We start from the raw sequence: 19,040 nt of genomic DNA, 5'->3' as shown, positions 1-19,040 counted from the left end.
TATCGCATGTAATCTTAAAAAAGAAGACAAATTCCTAAAGCCATGAATCCATTACAACAACTACAAAGGAAAAATAATATTATTCCAAACCTTTTAATAAATCAAGGTGGAAGTAATGAGTTACTATATATTCTCTAATCCATAGAATAAGGGAAAAAATAAACACTTCTCGCATGTATTACTTGGTATACATAGTTTGGAATGCTTATCGAGAGAATGATAACACTTTTAAACCGTTTTCAAGAGTTACATCTAATTATGCAACTAAAATTTACAATATTAATGTCAGAGTTACAACCATATAATCTCTCTTGAAGGTTGAATACGAATTTTGACTATAGTGTATTTCCGAGGTACGTACCTTCATGGTCTATTTTCTATTATGGACAAAGCATCTTATATCGGTCGGTCCAGAGCTTTAGTGTGAGCAGAGACTGAAGGCAAAACCTTCTTCCCTCTAGTCCCAAACTGTGCCCATGGTTTTTGTTCCAAAATGAATATGTGACAGAATGAGAGAGACAACTTCTTTCTCTTTCACCCCATGATTCTACATTTTCTCATAAAGTTGTTTGACGAATTTACATGTTTATTCCACAAGCCTCGAACCTCTGGGTTCCCAATCTCAAGCCACGGCTTTGCAGGTCCACTAAAATGTATAACCGCGGCAGCTTCCAGAAGTTGCCGATCACTAACGTCTGGATTGCGAAAACCTAATCCATCCAAGTGGAATGAGGGCTCAATCGGATGTACATGACCCTCAAATGCAATCAAGGTTGGTGCAGTTACTCCTGGATACCATAATGACAACCCATTTCTGAGGTTCTGCAATTGCAAATAAAAAAAAAAATCACATCATTGGTGATACTTACATCCAATAAACAGCTCTCACAACCAGGTAGTTTTGGACCAGAAGATACTTACAAGTTTCAACCATTCATGGTAAGTTTCTGTGATGTTGGACATCCTCCAAGCTTCAAGATCAAAGACATTCATACCATATAGCCATGCACAGCGATCATGATCAAAGTTGGATGATACAGCAGTGTGTGAAAAATTTAAGTAGTCCTTAAAATTTTTTCCTGGACAGCAGTCCTCTCCGCACCATGAACTCACAACTGCGCCAACAACTTTCTCATTGAGATCCATTTCCCACAAAGATGATATGTCATGCTGCACTACAACATCATCGTCCAAGAACACAATCTTGTTGAGATTTGGAAATAGCTGTGTGGCCCATGAAAATCAGATGCATCATTACAAATTCACATTCAATTTCGAACAGGGAGATTCTATGAAAATAATGGAGTAATTACCTCAGGGATATAAATTCGGAGATGATTCAATAGAGAAAGGCAGCCGGGACTTAAGGCCTCTAAGTACCTTTTATTTTGACTCTCGTGTTCAATATCTTCTTCTTTCAAATTATTGTAGTAATGACTCCATATCAAGCGATTGATCTCCAACATCTCTTTGACTTTAACATTAACTTCCTGAGACCAATCATATTGGTGCAGCCCCTTTACTTCCACAACTGCTGACTTAACAGGATTCATTGCAAACCATGCATGCATTGGAGTGTAAGTCTTCTTGTCAGTAACAATGTGGATCACCAATTTTTCAGGATTGGCCAAGTTTTCGAGTGTAGAAGAGACAACAACTGAGGCTGCTAGAATATTATCAGTAAGTAGGACAAGGTGGTGAAAGCTAGGGTCAGAAAGGCGAGAAACATATTCAGGAGGGGGTAAACGAATTCGAGCCATGGCATTTACTGCGTACTCTTCAGCTAACTTGAGGCATAAACAATGTAAGCTCTTGGGGACACCATGTGAAGCTAAATGCCAGTAAATAGATTCACGTTGTCTGGCTGACTGAACCTTGCGCTCCATTCTTGATAGCTGCATATTAAAAAATCAACTCAGATACGATTTAGCATGACTATTTGTTGTGTAAAGCAGGAGTTTGTTACTCTAAATTTTGTATATCAATCAATATAAATAGTCTCAGATCCGTAGAAAGTGAGATAAAAACTCATAGCGCAGATTTAAGAAACACAAAATCTAGAAGAATATTTGCATCCCGGTAGTTACTTGTAATGGTTAACCTATAACTACACAACCATATCAATTAGAGAAGGCATAGAAATTCAACAATATGCACGATTGTAGAGCCTTGGATATTTTTATATATTCATAGTTTCAATCCTTTGTCAATACTTGGTTCTTCATACTACTACGTTTGGTGAGAGAGAAATGAATTATTCTTTCAACTCTTCAACAAACTGTACTCCAACTTAACGTAGACATGTATCAAATGTGTACAAAATGGCAACAGGGTAAAATTACAGAGTACAGACTGTGATTTTATCCTTTATGCAACCAGTTTGCTAACTTTCTATATCGAACCTAGCCAAAATAGCAAATCAGGCACAGTAATTAACAGGTATCACATAAAATCTGATAGAAAGTAATAATTGACCAATTCCTGCTAAAGATAGTCTCCTGCAACATTCACAGTTGCATAAAAGCAAATATGACAAGCAATAACGATGGTGCAATTGCTATCTACATAAAGACGAGAGAAAAGAATCTCTAGGGGTCTATTGCCAAGTACGACTCGGATTTCTCAACTGTCAGAGGAAGGTACGCTTTTTTTTCTGTAACAGAAAGGCAAAGGGTCATGCCAGGTAGTGTTAGGCAACTTGACAAGGGCTAACCACTACGTACCAGGGCAAACTAAATGGTACCCTGCTTAAACTTTACACCACACTATTTTTGCCATCATATTTACTTCTTAGTTGACCGGCAAGCAGCTCTTCAAAACCAGAACTGAAGGAATTACTGATGTACAAGAGTAAAAAAACATACATGTATACAAAATAATCTATGTCTCGACCCGGATTAACATTAAGGTCGATAATGTAAAATCGATTAGTCCTAAATAAGAAGCATGGACATAGTCAAAGTGGCTGCTGTCTGCTCACTACTAGATGTCGTCATCATTCAATCACGCAATAAAAAAAAAATGTGCAATGCATATTGATAGATGTTTTTGACAATGAAAAAGTGAGCAGGGTTATAATGCAAGTACCATAGCCTTTGTCTTGAAAGCGAAAGTCTTGATGTCTTGCCTCTTTGATGTCATCTCTTTTACAAGTTCGTCAAAAGATTCCAACCCGTCCTCATTATGAAGCTCGACTTCTTTTGCTTCTACTAGTGCTCTTGTCAACTCATCCTTAAGCTTCTACAGTTGGTACAGGCCACCACCATATCAAAAATAGACAGGAGAAAATATCATAACCATTGAGACCGTGTTGACGTAAGAATGCATCATCACACTCCACACACAAAAAGCTATATGCCAGTTGGGTTTTTTTAGCGTTTTCCAGAGGAGCATCAAGGCAACTCCTTTTTTAGTATTTACAAGGACATCATGAATGAATAATGGATTTAGCCAAATGTGAAACAGAAAATTACGCGAATTATTAAAGCTATTGTATCTATCTATGTCTTCTTTTCTTTTGTTTCCTACTCGTTATGTAAAAATAATTAATGGCACTGAAAATTGAAATAAAGTAGATCAAGTGGACGAGAAGAACAATATGATTCGCACCCAACTGGCCACATGGCAAGGAAAGCAATTGTTTGGAATACCGACAATTCCTCAGAATGCGCTTATCCAAACACTGTACTCTATATTTCACATGGACTAACATACCCTCTCTCCCAGAGATGGAAATTAGGAAAATGTTGAAAAATATTTGCTTTTAATGCCTTCATTTGTAATCACCATAAACAATACTATTTGAGTATATTCCATGCATACCGAACCAAATACTATATGTACACAATAAAATACTAAAATAAAAGTCATGGAAATAACAAATGAAATTATTAATATTACTGTTATGATATAACTTAAAAGTGACTGAAAATAAAGAAATTCTGTCAGGTTTTAGAAGAATTCAGCAAAATTGGGTCCACACTACTCAAGTGGCCATCCTATAGTGAACACGTAGGAATCAGTTATGTGTGATGTTCTTCTAGTTCCCAATTCACAGAATTTATTTCAACAAATATAATATTATAATTCTTTCCCCAAAAAAAATAATAATAATCTTTTAAAATAAATAGAGAGAAAAAGATTATCTTCGCGTCATAGAGATAAACCACTTACCAGAGACGAATCACTCCCGCTGAAAAGACCTCGTCCGATACAATCTGCAATTTAAAAAAATAATAATAATTTAATTATTAAAAAAAACAGAATCTTGATTTATTTTTGGGGAAAACAACATAAGCCAAAGGTTCATAACAATTTTTTTTTTTTTGCTGAGAACTTCATTCAGAGCAGAGCAGTACTGTACGCTATATTATCCGATTCAACAAAATGGCAAATAATTTAGTTTCCATGGTTGAGTACATATACTGCTTTATGGAGTACGTTTTTATCGAATTCGTACTATAACAGCCTCACAAAAGCTTGATCCCAAACCACTTCTTTTGAAATTTATTAATAACTAATAATTTGAATGAGGAATAATGAAGTACCGAGAGTGGATGAGCAACTGGTGGCGGATTCAAGCACGAGAAAGGTAACTCGGACGAATAGAAAGGGCAAAAGAAGCCCGAGCACCAAAACCACCGGCAGCAAGGTCCGAATCGTAATCCGCCTAGTCCCAGCCGTCGCCGCCGTCGGTGTGAATGTAGTCGGTGAAGCGGCCTTACCGGCACCAGAACTTGATATCGTAACCCTCTTTATCCCCGAAGTCGAGATGTAGAACTTCATCGATCACTTGTTTATCTTTATTCCCCAATTCGTATCTTCTTCTTCTTCTCTCCAATACAGTACTTCCATGAATATGCGTAAATATATATGTATAGAAACACACGCGAAGATTCCAGAACCAGAGATAATAAGATCTGTTCGTACACAGAGCAAAGAAACAAAGATTGGAGAAGATCGAAATGCAAAGAATCGAAATCAAAGAACGACGGAGACGAAGAAATAGATACCTGGGAGAGTAGTGTCAGTCACGGGTTCGATTCTTTGGCAGCTCCCATAACATAATTTTGGAAAGGCTCAACATAGATCACGCTCTCACTCTTTTATACTTGGAACAAAAAATAATAACTTAAAAAATATTTATATATTAAAAAAATAAAAAAAAATTAATGTTAACTAATTAATTAAATAAAAAAGAATTGGGGGAGAAAGAAAAAAAAATAAATAAAGCCAAAACTGAAGCCGCGTTCAAAGCCGCGGGAAAAAAGGAGGCAATTGTGTCATACAAAGAGTTAAGTGAGTGGAGTGAGCTTAATTTAGTTACTTACTACTACTCCATTGATAAGTGAAATGACATTTTTACCCCTGGTCTTTATTGTAATGGCACCGACAAATTGCGGGATGTTACACGTGTCGTTTTCTGGTTTCTGTTGTTTTGATGAGTGCTCGCACTCCGTGTCGATGATTGTAAATTAATTAAGCATAGAAATATAGGATAGGAGTGAATGGATTAAATTAAGGGGTTGTGATTAATTAAAATGGGTGATTTTCGTTTCAAATCTTAGATGTGGTTCCCTACAATTAAATGCCCACATGTGAGCTCGTTTTTGTGCTTTGAATTTCTTCAGCTTTCAACGATAATAAATAACCTATTCAATTTCATGAAAGGTTATTGCATTCGGGTGTGTTTGGGTTGATAAGGCAAGTACAAGTACAACACTGTGGAGAGATCATTAGATCAATTCTATTTTATTTTGTTTTTGCTTTTCTTTTTTTAGTTTGAAAGAAAAAACTCTTTTTATATCTAGAAATTTATTAGGCTTGGAAAAACAATCTCCAAACTATAATTGCTTTGACAAATTGTTCTCCATAAATATATATGTTCAAATTGTTTCTCAAACAAATTTACTATTTTGATACAAACACGTCCCTATGATTAAGACCACTAAAAAAATATATTAAAATAACTTACAACGGGAAGAATTAAATATAATTTAGTCCATCTACTTTGTATATGTTGACAAATTAGTCATTATCATACCACTATTACAGGGGATAAATGAAATCAGGAAAGATTTATTTATACTACTACAAAAATTAGTTTTTATGTTATTTTTTATGGCATTCATTTAGATGCGAGCTTTAAAAGAATTTCTTAAATTTTTTAGGATATTCAGTGAAAGTCTTTAAAAAATACATTCTAAGGCATGCAGTGTAAGCCCTAGTTATTGATGTGAGTCCTAAAAGACTATGAGAAAATTTGAGTCATTTGAGATTTTTAAGGGCACACTTTAAGTATGCTAAAAGAGTATTTAAGGCACTCAAAGTGGGTCCTACAAAATAATAATAAAGAAATAAATAAACAAAAATAAATTTAGAAACCCTAAAATGGAGCTAACTTTTTTTAAGTTACTTGGTTTCTCTCTCCTTTCTCTCTATTCCACTCGATCCTTATTTCCCTCTCTCTCCTTCTTCCTTTCTGTTGCCTCTACCAGACACGAACAGTAGACCTCTGGCCACCAAACGGCGACACTCGCCACACCACAAGGTTCCCAAGCCCCAGAAATCAAAAGCCATAGAACCTCGCCTCCCCACTCGTCGTCCTTTGCCTCAACGAGCCATCCGAAGCTCTGTTGTCGCTGTGGCTTCCCAAGCAGTTTTCCGATGAGCTCGACGTCGTCTCGGCCGATGGGTGGCATGCATGGTTGGATTCGTGAGCTCAAAGGGATCAAAACCCCTATGGAGATTGGACTGAAATGTCACCAGAGGTGCTTGCCGGTGTCATGGAATTTCGAAGGTTCTCGGCCTTATTCTGACTGCCACAGTGGGCAGTGTCTCACCACGACCACTTTTGAGTTCCCTTCGACCTCGACTTCAAAACCCAGGGGTTGATTCCTCAACCACCGCCGCTGGGGTGGCGTCGCTGCTGTCATCGTCGGAGCTCCGACATGAGCTTCGTCCAACAATGGTGTGGGCCGACCCGAGGCTCGTATTGAGCTCTAAACGTTCCCATGCAATTTGTATCGCCCTCCATGGTGTTGGTATAAATTTCTAACTCCAATTTTATTGATTTTTGTATTTTAGAAACTTATTGTGAGTAAGGAAACTAAATGCAATTATGTGTGTTTATAGTATGTTATAAGTTATTTAGCATATTGAGTTTGTATTGTGATGTTATTGGACTGTTCTGGGATTGTTTATGCGGTGTGTTTGCAGGTTTTTAAAATTTGGAGATGTCCAATTTGTAGTCGTTATGCTACCCGTTATTCCTATGATATGTTTTAAAGTGCTAGAGCATGCGACTCAAGAAGGATATGAAACGAGAAAAAAAGTTAAATTAAAAAGAAAAAATTAGCCAAGATTTAAATATTAGATTTTGCATTGGTATTAATGTATATGCACAATTTTCATTGAAATATAATGCAAAGAGCTTGGCTTGGAAGTTTATTAGACCCAAAAAGGGGCTTCAATGAGTATGATTTTGTTGATATTTTCTCTTGTTGAATTTTGTATTTGTTCCTCTTATTTGGTTTATGAATGTTCAATTTCTATATTTGTTTCTCTTATTTGATTTTAGAATTGGATTGTGAATCCAAATTTTTTGAATCGTGTGTTATTTTATGTATTGTACTATGGCTAGTGACTATGGCTCGGGTCGAGCCTCAAAGACAAGGAATGCTCAAGAAAAGTTGAATTTCACTCTCGAACTCGCTCAGAAGGGCATTTGATCAAGAAAGAGAATTGAGCTTGAGGAATTCGAACATCCAAAAACTGTTATATATTTAGCATATGTAAAATTTTAATAAATGCTTTTTAATCAACCTACGAATCATGAAACAATTATATGATATTTGTTTATATTTGATTGACTTACCTGAATTTAAATGCTTTGATGGTAACAAATTTCCTTAATCATATGAAACACTAGTGCAATGATAACTAAATAAATAAGGGATCATACTGCCGAAATTGTAACTCAAAAACAGAGGAGAGAATAACATACTTCACTGAAAGTAACCAGGCCCTTTTACCTAAGTGGTAGAATAACGCTTCAAATTCGATAAGGGGCTTTGATTTTTTCATAAAATTCTCGTGGGAGTATTCATAATTGAAAGAAGAATAGAAATATTGTTTATATTTATAATAAAATAAATAATAAATAAACTCTTTTATTAAGCCATTTTTTTAAGGCAACCACTATTATCTTTTTTGCTATTTATATTTCATAATTAGTGTAATAATATATTTGGTTAACTATCATTGACAAAAAAATCAACTCAACAGCCTCAACTATATTTTTTTATTTTAATATATTTATAATATTTTGTAAAGAAATTATAAAATTAATAAAGAAAATGTAAATATAAATAAATAAACTAAATACTTATTTGTACGAATAATTTTCAAATTATATATATTTTGGCATGTTGGTCCCTGTATTTTACAAATCGGTCCCCAAACCTACTGTTTTGATGCAAATACATCCCTAAAATTGACATGTTAATTAATTTGCTAAAATGTGATTCGAAAACTAAACAAAAAATTAGATAAGAAATTAAAAAAAACTATAGAAACTTACATTAACAAAAAAAATGTATGTATATAAATTTATTCTAAAATAAAAATATTAACAAATATTAAATTGAATAAAATATTATAAAAATATAGAAAAACATTGTATAGGAATTTACAGAAACTTTAGAGTATAATTAAATATAATATTATAATTTAAACATTTTCTATTATTTGTGTTTATAATGATATTGTATTTATTTTAAGGAAAAATACTATTTTATACTTCTCAATTTAATTAAGTTCATCATCATATTTAAGCAGTAATTTTGTCCATCACTTTTGGGCGAGGTGGGGGCTTTGGTCATCGTAACCCCCTCAAGCCAAAAAAATATATATTATGTACATATTATACATTGTCCTTTTATGGTGGTGGTGATTGATGTCCCATTTTATCGTGGTGATGTTGGTCCCTCTCTTTGCAACTTATTTGACACTCATTTCCTTAGGGTCATGTTAAAATATTTTTACTGGTGAGCTGTGTTTGACTTAAAAAATTTAAATGTAAAAAGTTGGGACTCATCATAGTATATTATGTACTACATTGTAATATCTTTGGTAGTATATCTAAAAAAATTATATTTTTTAAAAAAGCTAAAAATATAACCCACTATTTTTTTTTTTTTTAATTCAAGCTCATTAATATATATATTTTATATATATATAATTTTTAAAATTAATCAACAAAACATTATACGACTTAGAAGCCCTTCAAATAAATTACTTGGAATTATTTAACATCAATGATTAATTGATATTTAAATTTGTTCGTACAGCTTATATAGTGATGGAGTATGTCGAGCAAGGGCATTTTTCTCATGCAGGATGTTTGGACATCGTAAGAAGAACTGCCCAATGCGGAAGAAGAATGAGCAAAAGGGGGTAGACAGCTCGATTCCAACTCGAGCGTTTACTCCAGGGCAATCAGAGTCTGAGACCGAGACTAGTTCCTCGGGGGTGACAGGTCAGTTTACTAGCCTTGAGTTTTGAGTTGTGCCGTTTGGCTTTGGCGCCATGCTTTTCTTTTGTTGGTATGTATATAGAGAAAGGTATATTGATGGTATATATAGATCACATGGTCATGTTGTGATGGGAAATGTAATACGATACTGGCAACTTAAGAGATAAGTTGAGTTATGGCGAGGACTCATCAGGGATTCTGATAAAGCTGGTTATGACAGGCTTTGGTTTGATTTAGGGTTTGGATTGGTTAAGTAATTAAAGAGCAATCTTGAATGGCAAGGAAAGTGTAGTAATTCTTGAGCTTGTGAGCAGAAAACCTTGTGTTAGTCGGTTTGGTATATGGTATTTTATGTTTGTGATACTTGTAGTGAGGGCTGGAGTTTGTGCAGGGAGGTGCATGGAACTCTTAACCAGTGTGGTGAAAACCACTTAGATTGTGTTAGTGAGATCAGGACAGACTGGATTAGTCTGTGGGTTCTGAATGTGTTCCCAGGTGGTTTGCCAGGGCTCCTTTTTATGAAAAAAGACTAGAATGGTGATTGGTTTAGTGCCAGAGATAGAATCAGATATAAGTATTGTGTTTGAGTAGCTCAGTGGAGTTATAAGAATTAAAGAGTTAGTTGCTGAGTAAGATGGAATCCTTTAAGGTGGATCTTGGATCTGGTTAAAACCAGTTAGAGATCAGAGTGAGAAAATCATGTAAAAGATTGTGCTGGTATCAGATTAGAGCACTATGAGTGCTGAGTATATCTTGAGAATTGTCTTGATGCTAAGTGTTTGTGAATCAGAAGAATAGTGCATTCAAAGGTTTATTCGAATGAGATTTATGATCGTCTTTGACGATGGTATAGTGGAGTTTTCTCTGCGGAGAATTGCCAAGAGTGAAGAGTGCCTTGGGGACAGATGTGTCCATAGATAGTGAAGATATTTCAGGTGCCTTGGGGAGAAAGTGTTGGGTCTTTATAGACCAGGATCAGTTTGAGGATTGTTATGACATCCTAGTGATAGAGGGAAGTGATTACCTGTGCAACATGTTGATTAAAGAATCTGTCCGGAATTGGAGTAGGGTTTCTGGCGGGCCAGGTCGCCAGTTTATCGTTTGAGATTATTATCTCAAGAAAGATCAAAGGAAAGATGGTTAAATGAGCCACAGACGGGCAAGATTGAATGGAAAGCTTTAGCTGGATTAGCTAAAGGTTTTTTGGTGACAGACATGAGTTTATGGTGGAATAGAGATCGGACTTGGGATCCGATGGATATTGAGGTTTACTGAGAGATTCTGGATGAATCTCATGCTATTCTTTTATTCGTTTCATTCAGGCATTGTGAAAGGGTAACATGACATGGAAATTTTATAGTGATGGCCTGAGATGAAGAGACATATATCGAGGCATGTGTAAAGTTCTTAACCTGTTAGCAGGTCAAGACAGAATATCAGGAAACAGCAAGGCCATTACAGCCTTTGGGTATTTTATAGTGGGAATAAGAGAGCATCGCGATGAGTTTCGCGGTGGGATTCCCAGGTTGATGGATCGGTATGAATTGGCATTAAGTCATTGGGGACCAATAGTCCAAGTGAGTATACTTTTGTCAGCAAGGATTAACAGTACAGCTGATCAGAATTCATATCTCTTTGTGAGAAGGATAGAGTGCCTTTGTGAACTCAAGGTCTATCTTATTAGATGAAGACTTTATTGTGACTTCTAAGTTTTGGAAGGGTTAGAAGGTGATGATTAAAGAGATGGAACTCAGTACAGATTATTACTCTCAGACTGGTGGCAAATCAGAGAGAGAGGGTTATCCAATTATTATTGGAGGAACATCTTATAAGATGAATGCGATAATGTATATCTGGGTCCTGAGGTGGTTAAGGGGATTAATGAGATTGCTAGAGCTTGAATTTTGGTTGCTCATTTCTCAGAGTAGATGGAAAAGTATTATTGAACTGGACAGTAGGAATGTGGAATTCCAAGTAGGAGAATGTATCTTCTCTAAAGTATCACTATGGGGAAAGGAATGAGGAATTAAGGTAAGTTAAGCCCTAGTTTGTTTCAGCAGTTGGATCCTGACTGGGTCTGGTTAGAGTGACTCTGAATCAGTTTTACTTTTGGCACTGGTAGTTGTGTACAGTGAGTTGTGTACTTCCATGCAGTGGACATGGGTTAAAGAACATATAAAACTGAATTATGAGGATCTGAAGGTTAGGTTAAGTACTCCGGTAAGGAATAGCCAGTTCAGATTGTGACATAAGTAATGAGGTTCTATTGAGCAAACTGTACCTTGGGTTAAGGTAAGACTGTTGAAATAGTGGGGTCAAGGAAATGACCTAAGGAATTTATGTCAGGTGAGTGGAATTCTGGTTCTAAGCTGTTGAGTAAATTTCGAGGACGAAATTTCTGTAAGGAGGGGATAGTTGTAATGCCTCAAATTTCCTAATAAGGTTTAGAACCTTGATTAGGAGGCCGGAAGGGCCATAATTGATTTATTATAGTATTTAATGATTATATGCATGTTTACGTGAATTATATTATTATATGATGGTGAACGCATGCATAAGGGCTCATATATTAATTATGAGGGTAATTTGATAATTTGGCCACTATGGGCGTAATTGTATATTTTGGGTGCATGATTGTGATTAATTAATTTAGCCACATTATAAGGTGGATTGGTTCGAGCTATTCGACATGAGACGATCATGAGGTGTAAGTGTTCGGTCTAGTCATAACGGGTTTAAGTTCGGGGCTCGGGGTGAGTCTCGGGGTGAATTTAATGATTAGAGCATTACCGGGAATTAAAGGGTAATGGGGTATGATTTATTGGTATTTGGGAATATTGAGAATAGCGGGAATTGGGAAGCGTTAATTATGATTAACGGGATAAGTGAAAAGTTCCAATTCTACCCTTGAAATGGTTATAGAGACTTTAAGTGACTTAACGGCAATTTGGTCATTTGGAGTTTGGATATATATGACTTAGGAGGGCTGTAGAAAGAACAGAGCCAAAACAAGGGTTTTCATCTTCAACCCGTACACCATCCCTCACCATCTCTTCTTTGGTGTTCTTGAGGCCATTTTGGGGTTTTGGGCTAGGAAATCAAAGGTAGCAGCTAGGGAACTTGTTTCAGCCATTAAAGGGGATTCAAAACCGTGTTTGAGGTGAGTTTTTGTCATTGAATTCAGGTGGTACTCTGTTTTCTTCTTTAGTTTTTCAGTTTTGATTTCTTGTTGGAAGTTTGGATTTAAAGGGGTTTTAATTGATGTTTAGTTTGGGTTTTGATGAGGGGGAGTTATGGGTGATGTTTAGAGGTTTAATTGAGTGTTTGGAGAAGATTTGGAACTAGTTTGAAGGATTGGTTCTAAGGGAATATGCAGGGGAGGTCGAGCTGGTGCGTTGCTGATTTTTGGCTGATCTGGGTAATGAGCCGCGGCCTGGCTTTTGTGTGCCGCGGCCTAAGGTGGCTTCTGAGGCAATTATGCCTCTGTCAGGGGGATGAGCCGCGACATGGCTATGGTGAGCCGCGGCCCATCAGGGAAGATTTGACCAAAATTGTGTTTTTCGCTTAGGGATGCTTACCATAGGCCTTGGGGTTGATCCTAGTACCCGGTTAAGTGGGGATTGATGTCCCGGAGGCTAGATATTGGTTTGGGAACTTATGTTGATCATTTTTATTGATGATACCTTATATTTGGTTATGGCTAGGTGACCGCTAAAGGACTAAAAGTTGATCGTTCTCAAGGGTCGTTCTTTTAATCGTTCTAGCTCGACTTTGAGGTAAGAAAACTGCACCATGTGTATATGTGACATGCATGGCTATCATGATGCATGTTGGTGGATTATTGATTATGACATGCGTGGTTATTATTGATGCATGTCGGTTGATTATTGAGTATGACATGCGTGGTTATTATTGATGCATGTTGATTGATTATTAAGTATGACATGCATGGCTATTCTCGATGCATGTTGATTCTCGATGCATGTTGATTGATTGTTAAACGTGACATGCATGGCTGGTATTGGTGCATGTTGGATTGTTGGATATATTGCATATGATGCATAAGAAACATGTGATTAGGACATGCTTTGTATACTGGGTGTGATATCATTCAGAGCTTGAGCCTCTGTGTTAATGCATAGTCCTAATTGTACTAATATCTGTTAAGTAAGCATGTTGAATACCTTGTTTATGGATATTGGACATGTGACATATGTTTGGTGGCATGGCTTACCTGTGTATGGCGCTGACTTATTAGTCAGAATCGACAATGGTGTCAGATCCGTCTGTGAAGCTGTGACTTATTAGTTAAGTTCACCACGGGCTGAGCACTAGTCGTGTTTTACCGACCCAAGGGTCAGAGGTGGCAGTGCGTTGTGAACGCCGGGCCAAATAAAGATTAGATCTAATCGAGGTCGGCATTGAATGACTCATATGGGGTATTAATGCTGGACCGACCAGAAGGTCAATGAGAACTATAAGCGCTTGCCTGGTCTAAGACCAGAAGATTTCAGCCAAGGTATATGACCCCGGTGACTGTTTGTCACACGGCTGGGGGACGCTATCCTTAGATACGACTCTAGAGTCGAGAGGATGGTTATGTTGGTGACTAATCACCATGCACCTATCCTAATCAAGCTTATGAAGGAACCACTTGTCAGTTAAGCCCTGGTGACCCTATCGTCACATGGCTAGAGGAAGCTGTACCCACTTCTGTGACTTTTAGCTATTGTCATCTATCTGTTTTGGACCGTTGGTCCTGAATGGATGTTATGATTATTGTTGATATTATGTCATGTTATATTGTGTTTTCTTGCTGGGCTATGGCTCACGGGTGCTACGTGGTGCAGGTAAAGGCAAGAGGAAGCTGGACCATCCTTGAGTTGGAGAGCTTAGGTGATGACGTGTACATATGCAGCTGCTCGTCCACCACGGTCGAGGTTTAAAGTGGAACTAGGGTTGAACCCTGTTTTGCCGCTTAGAACGGCCTGTTGTAAATATTTTCTGTAATAGACTCTGAATTTATATTTTCGGGATCTCAATGTATATACTAAACGTTCTAGTGAGACGTTACATCTTAACCAAAGTTTTTAATCCCTAAACCGCTAAACATACTTAGTTCACGATTTTGGCCAAATGACTCGGTTAGCGAGTTTAGCACTGTTTACAAGGCACACCGTAACGGTCCCTGGAGTTTGGGGCGTTACACTGACCAAGCGTGAAGTCTTCTGGAAACAAAGATCTAAACAGATGTGGCTCAAAGAAGGGGATCAGAATAGTAAGGACTTTCATGCCTATGCGAGTACTAGGAAACAACATAACACAATTCATAAGTTACAAGACGAACAGGGTCGGTGGTTTGATTGGGATTCGGGGTTGAAAGATATTATGGTTCGCTACTTCACTGTTTTGTTTTCAGCCTCTGCTGTGGATTGCTCTGATGTTGTGAACTGTATTGAGCACTCTGTTACCACAGATATGAATACAGAGTTGTTGAGTCTTGTTTCTGAGGAAGAGGTGCGCCTTTCACTATTTCAGATGCACCCTGATAAGTCCCCAAGTCCAGATGGGATGACCCCGGGCTTCTATCAAAAGTGTTGGTCTTTGGTAGGTACTTATATTGTTATTCTAGTGCAACGCTTCTTTCAAACAGCCGAAGTCCCTAGTGGTTTAAATGATACGAACTTGATTTTGATCCCTAAGAAGAAGACCCCGATCACTATGGGAGATTTGAGGCCTATTTCTCTTTGCAATGTGGTTTTTAAAGTAATTTCTAAAGTTCTTGCAAATAGACTGAAGAAGGTGCTGGATACTATTGTCTCGGCTTCTCAAAGTGCATTTATCCCGGGTCGTTTGATTATCAGATAATATTATGGTTTCATTTGAGATCATGCACTACCTCAAAATAAAGAGCACTAGAAAAGTTGGTCAGATGGCGTTGAAGCTCGACATGAGCAAGGCTTATGATAGGATTGAGTGGCCTTTTTTGGAAGCTATGTTATTGAAATTGGGTTTTGATCGATGGTGGGTTAGACTGATCATGAGTTTAGTTACATCGATGAAGTATTGGATTCAGGCCGGAGGTTGTTCAGTGGGACCTATTATTCTTACTCGAGGGATTCGGCAAAGGGATCCATTATCCCCTTATCTTTTTATTATTTGTGCCGAAGGTTTATCTGCCCTTATTAATAATTTTATTCGTAGACAATTGATACATGGGTGTCGAGTTGCTAGAGGCGCACCCAGTATATCCCATATGTTTTTCGCGGATGACAGCTATTTGTATTGTCGTGCGTTGGAGGATGAAGCTATTCAGGTCTTGAGTCTCCTCAAGTGTTTTGAACGTGCTTCAGGCCAGAAGATCAATCTCTCTAAATCCTCTATTTTTTTCAGCAAAAACACCAAGGAGGATGTTAAACTTCGGTTGTGTTCCATCTTGGGTATGAGGGAGGCCGATGCCCATTGCCTATATTTGGGACTGCCTAACACGATGAGTCGCTCTAAGTCTGCTGTGCTTGGCTTTCTCAAGGATAAATTGAGGAAAAGGATAGTGTTTACCGAGATTTTCGGCAACTATCTTAATGAAGGATATTTACTGATAATAATAATGAAAATGGAAGATCGACGCAAGGGTTTTACGTGGTTGGGGCGTTAACTAGCCTTAGTCCACGAGTCCATGTATAAATCTGTATTAGAGCTAGGATAAGCTTTTACAATGGAGTTTTCTAATTATATTTGAACAGGGGTTCTGCCTTCTCTCCCTTTTCTACGTTGTATTACAACTCGTATTTATAGGACGAGGGGGACATCAGGTTTGGGCCGGATCCGACCCGGACCCATCCAAGGAATGTGCACAAGGGACCTCCCTAGTGGAGGCCCCAGCTAAAAAGATATACAGCACACCAAATCCAAACCAGCTCAGGCCCAATTAGTTTCCCTGAGACGCAAGCATTCCCCCGAAAAAATGGCACTTTGGCTCTGACCACTTCGAGTCACGAGGCCGATTTGGGAGACAAGACCGGTCAGAGTACTTGGCTGCGCAGTCCTGACACGCCAGCAGATAATCCCAAGGTGACCCTTTCTGCAAGTGAAAAGTGGGGGGACAAGGCTCACGCGAAATGAGTCGGTTTCAATGTCCTGGATGCCTGGGGAAGAAACGGTCCAGGTTCGTTTACTCCTGGCCCGCTACGTTTTCTCCGAGCCCGGACCATTCCAGGGCCGGGACGGGGATGCAATGGCCGCGACAGTCCGGGTACTTCGGACATTGCCGGGACCATTCAAGCTAGAGACGAACCTGGAGGAACGTCCCGGACCCATATATGCAGGCCCAGTCCGGAGTCCTCGGGCAAGGCCCAAATACCGAGTTGGTCCCCTGACCGTGGGCCAGGGCAAAGGCCCAAAACCCTGACAGGAAATGGGGATAACAGATAGAAAATTGGAATGGGAGATATTTATCTCGGGCAGGGAAAGAGATACTTATAAAAACAGTAGCTCAAGCGATTCCGAATTATGCTATGAGTGTATTTTTGTTGCCTAAAGGAATGTGTCATGAGTTGGAGCAGCTAATGTGTAATTACTACTGGAGGTCAAATTCCAAGCAAAGCACGGGAATAAATTGGATGAGATGGGATCCTTTATGTGAACCATAAATATTTGGCGGACTTGGCTTTCGACGGTTACATGATTTCAATATTGCTCTTTTAGGGAAGCAAGGGTGGAGACTCCACGTTCGGAAAGACTCGTTGGTCAGCTGTGTGTTTAAGGCTCGTTACTATCCTAAGGGTTCTTTCCTTGGAGCGGAATTGGGAAATAATCCTAGTTTCATCTGGAAAAGTATCCATGCATTTCAAGAATTGATTCGGAAGGGTGGTACAATGGCTGTTGGTTCAGGAGAAAATATTAGTATTCTGGGAGATCCTTGGCTCCCGGATAGTGCTCAACCGTTTGTTCTGTCTATTCATCCATGGTTACAGGGGAAGTTTGTTAACAGCTTAATGAAGACTGAGCAAAAAGCTTGGGATGAAGATGTAATCAAGGACATGTTCACGATACATGAACAAAATTTAATTCTGAATATCCCCTTGTTTGATTCTGTCATGGAAGACCATTGGCAATGGAAGGGTGAACACTCGGGTATCTACTCAGTCAAGAGTGCCTATCGCATTACTCAGGAGTTGAAAAGGGCTGTTCATAAAGATAACAATTCTGGTTTCTGGAGGGATTTATGGAATCTAAAAATTCCACCCAAAGTGAAGGACCTTATTTGGAGGGCTGTTTCAAATTGCCTCCCAAATCGGTTCCAACTTGGCTATCGCAAGATAACCCTCCCTTCTTCTTTATGTCCAAGATGTTCGCGATATGTGGAAACCATTCCCCACTGTCTGGTGGGCTGCTCTTTCGCCATGGCTTGCTGGCGTTCTGCTGGTCTACCAGTTGTTGCAATAGGGGACAACTCGTTTGGTGGGTGGCTGCAAGAGCGTTTTAAAGATTGGGGGGATGATATGAGGCATATGGCGGTTATGGCGTGCTGGGCATTATGGCAGGTTAGAAATGAGAAAGTTTGGAAGGGTTCAAATAGATCTGTGAAAGAAGTTATCGCATTGGCTAGAGGTAATTTTGATCAATGGAGATATGCTCATGATAGAATATTCATTCCCTCTCTGTTATTGCGACATCCAGGGGAAGGGACTGAGCATTGGTCCGCACCAGGAGAAAACAAGATCAAAATCAACGTTGATGCAGCTGTCTTTCCTGATCTCAATAAGTTTGGCTATGGTTGGGTGGTTAGGGATGCCTCTGCTACTCTCCTCAGTGCTCATACAGTTAGCAAAGTTGGGAATATTGATCCTACTCTAGCTGAGGTGATTGGTGTAAGGGAGGTTCTGAGTTGGATTAAAGCCACTGGCCTCACTGATGTAGTTGTCGAGATAGACAATTTAGTCACAGTTCAGGCGTGCAGAAATGAGGTTAAGATGCATTCCAAGTTTGGTTTCGGTATTGATGAGTGCAGGGCACTAGTCTCTAGTTTACATAATGTTTCTTTATGTTTTGTTAAGCGATCTACTAATCGTGTTGCTCACCATTTGGCTCGAGCCTCATGTTTGAATGCTGGTTGCAGTTATTCGTTAGCTTCGGCGCCGAATAATTTGATTGATGTAATTTTGCTTGATATGGCTTAATGAAATTGCTGATTACCATTCACACAAAAAAATAATAAATAAAATATAGTAAGTAAAAAAAATAAAATTAGGGAACTAATCCATAAACTAATGTAAATATGTAATATACATGTATATATACACATATATAAATAGGTATATACATAATGTTTCTTGACTAAGATAGAAACGGCGGTAATATATTTTTTTATTAATTGCCATTTGATTTTGTTAATTGACATATTGTCCATTTGTATTTGAATTTAATTTGCCAAAAAGTATCTCTTAACTTTAGAAAAGACTTCTTGCAATATATAAAATTAAAACACTAATACATTTTTATTTTC

The 19,040-nt window shown here is 38.1% G+C and overlaps 2 protein-coding genes across 2 annotated transcripts; one reads left to right on the top strand and one right to left on the bottom strand.

Annotated features, from left to right (window-relative positions):
• Positions 1 to 14: 14 nt before the first annotated feature.
• On the bottom strand, positions 15 to 5,170 carry LOC133817312 (probable galacturonosyltransferase 15). The gene is made up of 7 exons (XM_062249795.1): positions 5,013 to 5,170; positions 4,548 to 4,919; positions 4,174 to 4,217; positions 3,088 to 3,240; positions 1,314 to 1,895; positions 922 to 1,224; positions 15 to 822 (listed from the first exon to the last, which is right to left on the bottom strand). Exons 2-7 carry the CDS (start codon positions 4,783 to 4,785, stop codon positions 535 to 537), a joined length of 1,608 nt encoding a protein of 535 aa, XP_062105779.1. The 5' UTR covers positions 4,786 to 4,919; positions 5,013 to 5,170; the 3' UTR covers positions 15 to 534.
• A 10,297-nt stretch (positions 5,171 to 15,467) lies between these two features.
• Positions 15,468 to 18,714, top strand: LOC133813926 (uncharacterized). The gene is made up of 2 exons (XM_062246955.1): positions 15,468 to 16,104; positions 17,240 to 18,714. Exons 1-2 carry the CDS (start codon positions 15,468 to 15,470, stop codon positions 18,712 to 18,714), a joined length of 2,112 nt encoding a protein of 703 aa, XP_062102939.1.
• Positions 18,715 to 19,040: the final 326 nt, after the last annotated feature.

This window comes from Humulus lupulus, chromosome 2 (genome assembly GCF_963169125.1).
Source record: "Humulus lupulus chromosome 2, drHumLupu1.1, whole genome shotgun sequence".
In the NCBI taxonomy this organism is placed as follows: domain Eukaryota; kingdom Viridiplantae; phylum Streptophyta; class Magnoliopsida; order Rosales; family Cannabaceae; genus Humulus; species Humulus lupulus.
The sequence above is the reverse complement of the archived record's forward strand: the minus strand, read 5'-3'. Positions and strand labels throughout refer to the sequence as shown.

What these genes read in the sequence shown, in the direction of transcription:
- LOC133813926 (XM_062246955.1), top strand. Translation starts at nt 15,468, where the DNA reads ATGGCGTTGAAGCTCGACATGAGCAAGGCTTATGATAGGATTGAGTGG. An exon ending in AGTGTTTACCGAGATTTTCG is followed by an intron (nt 16,105 to 17,239) that starts GCAACTATCTTA and finishes TTGCTCTTTTAG; the next exon opens with GGAAGCAAGGGTGGAGACTC.
- LOC133817312 (XM_062249795.1), bottom strand. Translation starts at nt 4,785, where the DNA reads ATGAAGTTCTACATCTCGACTTCGGGGATAAAGAGGGTTACGATATCA. An exon ending in CTTTCAAGACAAAGGCTATG is followed by an intron (nt 1,896 to 3,087) that starts GTACTTGCATTA and finishes TTTAATATGCAG; the next exon opens with CTATCAAGAATGGAGCGCAA. An exon ending in TCCGAATTTATATCCCTGAG is followed by an intron (nt 1,225 to 1,313) that starts GTAATTACTCCA and finishes TGGGCCACACAG; the next exon opens with CTATTTCCAAATCTCAACAA.